General features: G+C 36.9%; 1 protein-coding gene across 2 annotated transcripts in view; it reads right to left on the bottom strand.

The window, feature by feature from the left end:
- Positions 1-7,896: 7,896 nt before the first annotated feature.
- The window catches only part of LOC104596705 (protein ROOT HAIR DEFECTIVE 3 homolog 1-like), an 82,363-nt gene continuing 79,817 nt past the window's right edge, over positions 7,897-10,442 (bottom strand). For both annotated transcript variants that reach the window (XM_010257959.2, XM_088887809.1), the window contains one exon: positions 7,897-8,469. In XM_010257959.2, the coding sequence (XP_010256261.1) occupies positions 8,380-8,469 (90 nt within the window). In that variant the 3' untranslated portion in view covers positions 7,897-8,379. The remainder of the gene's footprint in view (positions 8,470-10,442) is intronic.

Raw genomic sequence — 10,442 nt, 5'->3', positions numbered from 1 at the left:
CAAATTTTTTAAATAAATTGATTTGACCCAATTCATAGCTCAGCCTCGCCCAAGGCTTAACCCTCGAACCAGCCTGCAGCATGGCACAGCATGGGCCCGCATGGGCTTAGGCCGTGGGCTGGACCGGGCTGAATCCCCCAAGTTATCCTAGGGGAGGGCGGCACAACCCGATTTACACCTCTAAGTCCTAAAATTTTTTGGGACTTGTGGTTGTTGAAATGATCTTCTATAATTTTGTTTATTTTTTGAAACCAATTTGCATAAACCAAAGTTCCTAAGGCTCAATTTGGAAGGAGTATAAATACAAATATGTGCAATATAAATACATACAAAAAATACAAAATACAAGATTTTACCACTATATATTTGTATTTGTACTCATTCCAAACTGAGCCCAAGGAAAGAAACTATGAATGTTTACAAATTAATTCCCCATGTGGAGAGATAATAAAGATGGCATTTGGTTATGTAGCCGTTCATTTGAAAAGTGGTGCCAAGTCATCTCTATGTAGGCGTTGGGGGAAACACAATTATTTGGTTAGACCATTTATTAAATAAATGTTTTCTTGGTTTTTGTGAAAGCCAACTGTTGGGGGAAACACCATTTTTGGTATGTATTTAGTTATGGGTTCCAACTCTTTCTTGAAAACCATAATTTTTGGAGATCGATTCAATATTTGTATATTAAAATGGAACTAGCGGGAACCCGTGCTATGCACAAACTTTGTTAAATTATAGAAATACATAAGGATAGACAATTGTTTTATGTATTATTTTTAAATAATTAATAATTATTTATATTTTATATACTATTTTTAATAAGTTTTTGTAATACAAAAATAACAATAATAAATTTCAGCTAAGGCTGTTTATAAAATCGATGAAACTGACCAAATTGACCCAACTTGACCTGATTTGGTCAGTTTCTAGTATTTCTGGTCAGCATTAGTTCAACAATTCCCCAACCCGGCCAAGTCGGGTAAGTTTTGATTTGGCTACTTTTAAACTGACTAAAATCAAGCTGACCCGATCATAAATATTTATTAATATTTTATATTTCAAATATAATTTTTTAATACTGAAAAGTGGTAAAATTTCCATAATTCTTAGTTTAAAATATTTTATATTATAAATTTAAATTTTTAAACTTATTCTTTTAATTTAATTTATATTTTAATTTTTTAAATTTAATTTAATTTTGAAAGTTTAAATCTTTTGAATTGACCAACCAAACTGAAAACCAGCCCAAACCGATACCAATGTTTTATACCTGCCATTTACCTAATCAGTTAAACTTCTTGAACCATCACCTGACTGGTTGAACCAATCAAAAAAGCACCCGTCCTTGATTCTAGGTTTACTTCTATTGAAACCCACCCTTCGGTCAAAAACCGCTTCGGTCCCTGCATTATTAACTAATGTACTAATAGGCTGCAAGGGGAAACATGATAATGAAATTACAATTCTGGGCTCAGAATGCAAACTAAAATGTAACACTTTCAATGGGTTGGGCCTTGGATGGGACTCAGGTAATGCTTATAAAGCCCGACTTTGAAATGGAACCTTGGATTTCTATCTTTCTTGGGTAGTTGATTTCACAAGAATGAAAACAAATTCCTGATCGAATTTATTTATTTATTGTTGATAAAGCCCAAGGGCCAATTCATTCAAAGAAACTATCAGTTACATATCTGAAATACAAATATCTTTCAAGAATTCTGGAATTGAAGACCACGTTTTGGGTGAAGAGCAAGACAGCGCAAACTTTGCGAGTTTGTGGGATGCCATGTTACTTGATCTGGGAGTGAATATAACTGAATAGTTAGGAAGGCGATTAAGCAGATTCTTGTAGGATGATATCAGTACAAGAAGGCCTCAAGGAGGATTTGGGTTGACCTCAACAAAGAATCAATTAGAATTTTTACATCACCTTCAAAAACAATTGAATGGAAATCCAGTTGCAAAGCTAGTTTGATGCTTCAAAGAGCACTAAGACTTCAGTGGTAGATGCCCACAACCCCCAACCATTCAAACACGTGGCATTTTCTATGAAATTGTTGTTAAAGCCCACAACCCATTACCACAATTCGGAGAAGTGTTTATCTATAGTCTATTAAATACAAATGGTGGAACCCATTAAAATATTACTATAAACCCATGTTTGTTTTTAAATGATTTATTTTTTCAAAAGAAAAATACTTTATTAATTACAAACTTGATTTAACTTTTAGGAAGTAACCTAATTTAACTTTTAAAAATAAATAACTCAAAATAAATTTATTAGGTAAATAGTAAATAACAAATAAAATGGGTCATTACTAATTAAAAAACATAAATTAATAGTGAGTTTCAAATAAAATATGTCAGAATAAATTGCTAATTACAAAGATATGAGACCCATATTAGTTTTTTTAATTTAATTTTTGATAGCTAAATAGTAAACTTCAAATTAAATTATACATGCATTTAGTTACCCCGTCTCTAGTATGGATTGAATTTAGGGTCCACTATCCATTGAAGTTGGACAAGTTGCCCTCTTATATTTAGGTAGAACATAAATACATAGTGGGTTGAGTTTAGGGCGCACTATGCATTGAAGTTAGACAAGTTGCCCTCTTTTATATTTAGGTAGAACATAAATACATGAAAGTAAGAAAGTTGTAAAGGCGAGCTTGTCGCCTTGTCCAACTTCAATGTGTGGGATTAAATAACGAGTCAATCGTCCAGCATTGCAACTGTGATATTGTCTAACATATCGACTTATTTTGTTTGCAGTGGTAGGACTCTGGGCCATATTGTCTAAGACATTACGTGTCAGTTGTTTGACATGGACCCGGTCTAGCCCAACCATTATTGTTTGGGAGGGTGACCTCAGTCACCTCACATCTAACTTTGAATCAGGACTTTAGGCCATGATCTTAAAATTAAGCTTGGCGGAAAGTCATTAGGCCTAAACGTTTCTATGGTCTACAATGAAGAAGCCCAGCCCAACCTTAAGGGCCTGATGCCCTCATACCAAGCCCATTTTAGGCGTCTAGATGGTTAGAAGGCTAGAAACTTTCTTGTCAGCTATCTCAAAAAGACTCTTCCGTTAATTTGTTTCTTCAAGTGTTTGCAGATCGAACAAGCTAGTATGTGATATTTTACTACCTACTTTTATCTAACTGTGTTTTATAAAAGGTTCATGAGGAATAAACAGGAAGCCTTCGCTGAAATGTTTGTTAAAAACTGAGATCGCCTTCAACAATGAACCCCCTTTGATGTTGTATTGCTTTCTGGAATTGATGGAATATATTCATATCTTTCTTCAAGATTGATTTAGGGAACATTAGACATGTTGAAAATTTAGTGTCTTACCTGCCAAAAGAAAAAAAACTATTCTTCCGCTCAAAGCAGTCTCATTTTGTTTTCAAATTTACATTTTTAAGCAATTGGGCAGGCCCATTCAGATTGGACCTACCCATCATGGTTAGGGCTGGCAATTCTGTAGACCTCCTGGGCTCGACAACACCAAGTAATGAATTTTTGTAGTCTTATTCAGGAAGCTTCTTTTAGCCTTTTGGATAAAAGCACTGGGCTGAAATAGTGAGCATTTCCAAAGAAGTTTAGAAATACAAAATACATGTTTTTTGCACTGTACATATTTGTATTTGTAGTCTTTTCAAACTAGGCCCAAGGCCTAAAAGTAAAATTAAACTACTCTTGGCGAGTGTTCAGCAATGTCAAACCAACCTTTCAGGATGCAAATTATGGGCTGAGCTAGTGAGTTTGTCCGTCATATTCCCTTCTCATAGATGTGGAAGGTAAGGCACAAGTAACGTTTTGCTCAGTTTCAACCTTTCTTTGTTCTCCCACTACATCCTTTGTAGTTAGGATCTCCTACCGACAAGATCTCTACCCCCACTCTCTCCTTTGAGTACTTTGGTTTTAGAATCATTTGTGAGCAGAATTCACATTTGCACACCGCAAATGCCCCATAGCATATCCCAATTGTGTATAGGGATCATCTTCCACTAACAGCTTTGAGAGATGTCCCTAATGCACACTGAGATGTGCATGTGGGGCGTTTGTGGGGCACAAATATGATCCCTGGTGAGTGACCAATACCTGTTATACAAGCTTTGCTCCAATGAGTGCTGGCAATCTAATTCATGGAAGCCCATTAGGGCATTGTTATTTTGGCCATAGAGGCTCTATCTATAAGGCGTTTTTTGATTTATTGTCTCAAGAACCAATATCAAAACTTGGGGAGATTGAAGATCGTTATTGAAGATTGTTCAAGGCTTTTTGAGTCTATGGAGCATGGAGTGGAGTGGAGTACAGACATTCTTTTAGGGAAGCAAATCAAGCTGCGGATTGACTGGTGCGTGAAGCTCTATCTCATAGACGGGAACCTCTTCCTTTCAATCCCCTTGCTTTGCCTAGTGATCTAGCTCATATTTGTTTGTGTGATGTTTCGGGCCAAGATTCCCCCTGTCTTGTGTATCTCCTCCTAATTTTTACCAAAAAGAAATGCTTATCATTAAACTTAACTTCAATATTTAACATATCTTTCCATTTTAGGAGTGATCCACCAACAGTTCCATGATATGTAGCATAAAATGGTTGAAACAATTTATTTTCAGAAGAAATGATGAAAGGTGGGTTTCACTTCTTCCCAGCCGAGGTGCTACATTTGGCCACCATGGATCCTCCAGTGATCGTTTCGATCACCCCGACGATGTGTTTGTCTTGGGGGTCATTGTGTTGATTCCTCGACTGGTTGAGTGCTCGGTTGTCTTTCTTAATAAATTGTTTTAGGTACCCACAACTGATCAACTCTTTGATCTAATTCTTGAGATCTTGGTAGTACTCCGTGTCGTAGCCCTTAGCTTAGTGGAAGTGGCAATATCTATCCTGGTTTTTGTTCTCCTTTTCCCCCTTCATGCGTAGTGGCCACTTGAGGTAGTCCATCTTTTTGATCTGCATGAGGATCTCCCCTATTTTGGAATTTAGTGGTGTAAAGCTATGGTATTTTTTCGGGGGGAGTTCAGGAACACTTGGATGGTGATTTAGAGAATCTAGACTACCTTTTATCACACTAGCTTCACTTAATACTAGCTTCCCCATGCTCCTCATCATAGTCTTTCATCTTCCTTTTACCTGAGTAGCTGGCTCCTCAATTAGCCCCTCTGCATTCATGTGATTTTGAGTGCAATTGAGAAAGTCCTTCATGTTGTTTGGAGGGTTTTTAGCCAAGGAGAATCTAAGGTAGCAGTATTGGGCATTGTGGATGGCGGTAGTTACCTAAACAATTGGATCGAGTCCTCAAACTTGCAAAGACTCCAGGTTAAACCTCCAAACATACTCTTAGAGTCTCTCCCTAGAGCGCTAGTAAATGGTCATCAAGTTGGTTATAGTCTTAGTATGTCGTAGGCTAGTGATGAAGTGTGTAGTGAAGAGCTCGAAGAACTACTTCTAGTTCATGATGGAGACTAGTGCCAGTCCCGAATACCACATCTATGTTGTCTGGTGGAAAGTGGTTAGGAAGGCCAGGTGCATGGTCACCTTTGAGGCCCCATGGAGTAACATGAGGGGCTGAAAGCTCTCCATGTGACCTAGTGGGTTGGCTATCCCATCATACATCTCAAGGTTAGGCGTCTTGAAATCCTTCGAATGTGGTTCGACGAGGATGTCAGTGGACAAAGGCAAGGGATGAGTGAGCTCGGGGACGCCAGAGGTTTCATCAGGGCTAGTTGCACAGGGAGACCGAGGTGGTCCTTCACCGACGCATGATGTAATGTAGCCATGTGCTACTCTAGCATAGGTACCTCAGGCTGGGGGAGCCTTAGTATGGCCATGTGCTGCTCCCAGGCTTGAACATTGAAGTCCATTCCTCGGATGTAGTATATGAGCTTCTAGAATTGGTGGGCAATCTACTTTGGTTGGGATCATGGAGGGGTCAACACTTTGTTGTTACCCTCAGAAGAGGATTTGATGCCATTCTATTGCGTCCCTTTTCCATTGGGTCATGACATGCTGAAAATGGTGATGGGGAAATTTGTAAGGATGTATTTTAATGCATTTCCCACAAACAACTCAGATGCTAGTAAGTAGGTTGGTAGGTCAAGTCTGCAAAGTGAGCATACGTCAAAGAGCCTATGGAATGGACTTGGGCAAAGGAGCTCTGACGATCAAGCTAGTGCCAAACTGTGTGTGTGTGTGTGTGAGAGAGAGAGAGAGCCAACATATGCCTATCATTAGTGGGCGAGGGGCCGAACTTATATAGGATCCTGGGTTCGATCAGAACACACCTGGCATAGTCGGAGGTAACGGTCCTCAACCATCAAATGCCGATGGATACTTTGGAATGTTCACTAGGTTGACCTCTCACCGCTTGCCCAAGAAATGGGGGAAACTAGTGTAACTGTTACCACGTGGGCGACGTGACCACTAAGTATCTCAGGAACATTAAGTGGATCGAATGGACCAAGGTGGGTATGCCGTGTAGGTCGGACTCTACGAGGATGGATAGCTTACCAGGTTGCTGGTTGTCCAAGTCAGATAGGTGGATAACTCTCACACAATTCAACTCAATATCCTCTTGTAAATTCATAGGAGAGGGATCAACCAAAGTAAAAGTGGGCACTTTACGGTTAATGTAACAAGTAGTAGGAGTTAAGACATTCTCCATACCTGATTTGGTGGGCCCACTACCCGTTGGGTCAGTTGGGAACCCGCCTCCCACATTTTGCCAGTTAGTTATAGTAACTACTTGGTGAGAAGCAGCGACGGCTCATTGACCATTCCATCATCATTGAAGGCGACTCCTTGATCGTGATTTCTTGTCTGAAACGGTTCATCGACCCCCCTGGAATCTATAGAACATCATTGAAGAGTGATTGAATATGAAGAATTGAGCAAATGAAGACTTGGCCTACAATCATGTGTAAGGGGAAGCTAATCAAGCGGCAGACTGGTTTGCCAATGAAGCTTTTTCTTCCCTATAGGGTATAGTAAGCCTCAATCTTAGTGATCTTCCAAGGAATCTAGCTTGTATTTGTAAGTCTGATTTTTGGGGATGTGCTATCCCCCGTCTTATGTAGCCCCTCTTGGTTTCTATGAAAAAAAAAAAAAAAAGCAATGGTTTCAATTGGAGCATCATCTGAGCGATCAGTTTCAACGTCATCATTCTCGCCGAAACTACCAAGAGCAGACTCACTGGTATTGGTGGACGACTCTCCATGGACAGAAAGGGTTTGTCCATGGCTGCTAAACGTGCTAGAGTGGTTTCACAGGTGCAATTTTTCAAAACCGGCTTAAACTTAAGCTTGGATTTACAGAACACGTCTTCATGGCTGATACGAACACACAACATACACTATCAACGGAAAGAGCGAAACCACTAAGAGCTCGCAAACAACTATAACTGTAAGATATATGTATCATCAATTCTTGTTTTATAAAATTGCCCAAGGCTTGCGAAAATGAAGTAACGTACAATTCCCATGAGTGAGGTTCATTCAGGTCACATGCAAGTCGTTCCCTCTTACAACCCCTAATGAGACTAATTTGAAGAATAGATAATTCACCACATTTATCTACAATTGTTCTTGGAACATCACCAAGTGAATATCCAACTCGACGCTGCAGCTTCTCACCATCTCAGTGAGTCAAGTTTCAAGAAACTGTATCAAAATTGTTTATTTATCAGCCAATTTTGGAACATGTATCCAGCGGTGATGGCTTGACCAATTCCTCCAGATTTTGTCATTATTCAACTGGAGAAATTGTTCCCAAAATTGTCATTATCCAGCGGTGGTGCACTTGTTTTAAGTCATAATATTTATTCAATCATTGTCTCTCAAAATTTCATGGCTAATTAATTTAATCCCTTGATAAATATAGGCACCATATTAATATTATACCAATCACTAAACATCCTCTTTTCTTTTACTATCTTATTAAAACCAAAATCCTATAATATTAGTAATGATCTTTTAATACATAATGGATTCCAATGTCATAAAAAATAACATTATTAACCAAAAACAATGATTTTCATCCACACAGAAACATAGAACAATACAAATATAAATTAAAATAAAGAAAGTTAAACACTCGTAACTAAGTTACTAAAAAGACACTTGGTAACTAAATTTCCTTATTTACTTAATGAGGAGATCACTCGGTTTTCTTATTGATGCTTTAAACTCCTAATTTAATAGTCCACAACAATATCTTTATATATTTTTTTGCTTCTTATTCCCACGTAAAGATAGAGGAGTGGATTCCGTAAGAAACCACTTTCAAACCATGTCTTGTACTCCCAAACAAACCTCTTTTAACAGCACTTGTTTTCCATGCATGCACCATACCAACTAATCAATTCTGTTGACTCTATTGGCTAACAATCCATTCAAAAGGCTTGAAAATCAAATAATCCAAAACGCGTCCCCAAAAACCACGTTTGGCCTTTTCTACCGCTTCCTGAAAAAGAGTGGGAGCGCAAATGAATTGAATAAAGTTCTAAAAGAAATTTTGCTTTGTATTTTTTTTATCTAAAATAAAAAATGAAGTTGATTAAAGAAAAAATTTAAGGTAAAATTTATAGTGCATTTTATGGAAATCGCTACAACACAACTCAAACATAGACGGATCAGTGATAATATACCTTATGAGATGTGAATCAATAAAAATAAATAAATCATATAACAACTTAAATTTGGGTAAAGTGCCATAGAAATTTCAAATTAAAACTCGAAGCAAAAGTGAACTAAAATTTACACTTTCTTATTAATTTATATATATTAATACAAATGAAATTGCATTACAAACAAAGAGCTAAAGAAAACATTTTCCTTCAGTCACCTTCAAACAAAGAGCCGACCCAGTGACGCACTACTTACATTTATAACCCACAGATCATCTACTTTGCACAAAATGACTTATGGACAATTCGAAAATATTTCACTTATATTGTATCTATTTTTTTTTTTTTTTTTTTTGTTTGGGAATATATCTCTCGAAATTATCATGGAATCTGTGGGGTGGAGATGTGAATTGTCATTTCTACTGTCATCTCAAGTGGCCCCATGGAGCCCAACAACAATGCCATGAAATATATTGTAGTTAATTGAGACCATGTCATGTGGCCAATGGAGCCATAGCACAAAAGAACGAGTTGACTTCTGGCCCAGTGAGGGCTCAGATTTACTACTCACTTTCTTTACCCATGCTTATTCCAGCAGCCGCACATCTCACACTACAAGATAGCTATAAGTGGTTGCAATTTATGGCAGGTAGATGTTGGCAGCCAAGTATGACTATCTAAATTGACCTAATGTTTTATGCCGATTTTGGCTATATGGTTTTGTCCCAATTAAATAATTTCGTCAGATCGATTTTAATAGATATTATATATAATATTGGTTGAAAATACTTTTCTAGACATATAAACATTTTACCGTTTTACCTATGTTATCAAAAGTTAATTGGTGATATTAGTTTTTTCATTTTGCCAAACCAAAATCGAACCATTATTATCGGTTAATTGGTCCATCAGTTTCGATTTTTGATCGATTCGGTTCTTCGATTTTTATATTTATAATATATATTATATAAATATATATGTAATATTATATTATAAATAATAAATGAAATATTTTAAAAATATATAATATACTATAAATATTTTAAAAATATATAATATATTTATGAATGGATCATTATAAATATAATATAAGTATATATTTATATATATAATGAATATATATTTATATATAATACATAGAAAATATGTGACATATATTAAATATATATAAAATATACATATAAATATATATACCGGTTGGTTCAACTAACCGTCATTTTTTTATATGTTAATCAAAAACTGAACCGATCCTTTGATTTTTCAAAAATTCCGAATCAATTGATTCGATTAACTGCATTTTACGGTTTGATTTTTCAGTTTTTTGGTTTTTCATGGACACCCCTAGCTGAGGGTGGGCCTTGGCGCAACAGTTGGGTTGCATTATTGCAGCATCAGTGATTAAGGCTTAAATCATGAATATAGCCTCTCTCAATTGTGGGGTAAGACTGCCTACACATTGACTTCAACGACAAGAATATCATTGGCACAGTTGGGAACAAATTGGTAAGCCTTGTAACCAGAGGGGTTTGGGTATTCGCTCATCGATTCAATGCCTTCACGATAAAGGATAAAGGATAAAGGTGTATTTTAAACTACTTCAAAATGACTCTCTACGGGCCAGTTTTTTTTTTCTTTTTTTTTCTTTTTCACAGTTAGACATATATTGGTTCGAGCTCACATCATCGTCTCGTAAGGAGGCGCCCCACAATATCCCACAGCACATCCCGACTTTATATTGAGAACATTTTCTGATGATAAGTATGAAAAATGAAGAGGCATCATCAGAAGATATTCTCAATACAAGGTCGTG

The sequence above is a fragment of the Nelumbo nucifera genome, chromosome 5, assembly GCF_055504915.1.
Source record: "Nelumbo nucifera cultivar China Antique chromosome 5, China Antique-T2T, whole genome shotgun sequence".
In the NCBI taxonomy this organism is placed as follows: Eukaryota; Viridiplantae; Streptophyta; class Magnoliopsida; order Proteales; family Nelumbonaceae; genus Nelumbo; species Nelumbo nucifera.
This window is presented reverse-complemented; position numbering and strand designations above follow the sequence as displayed.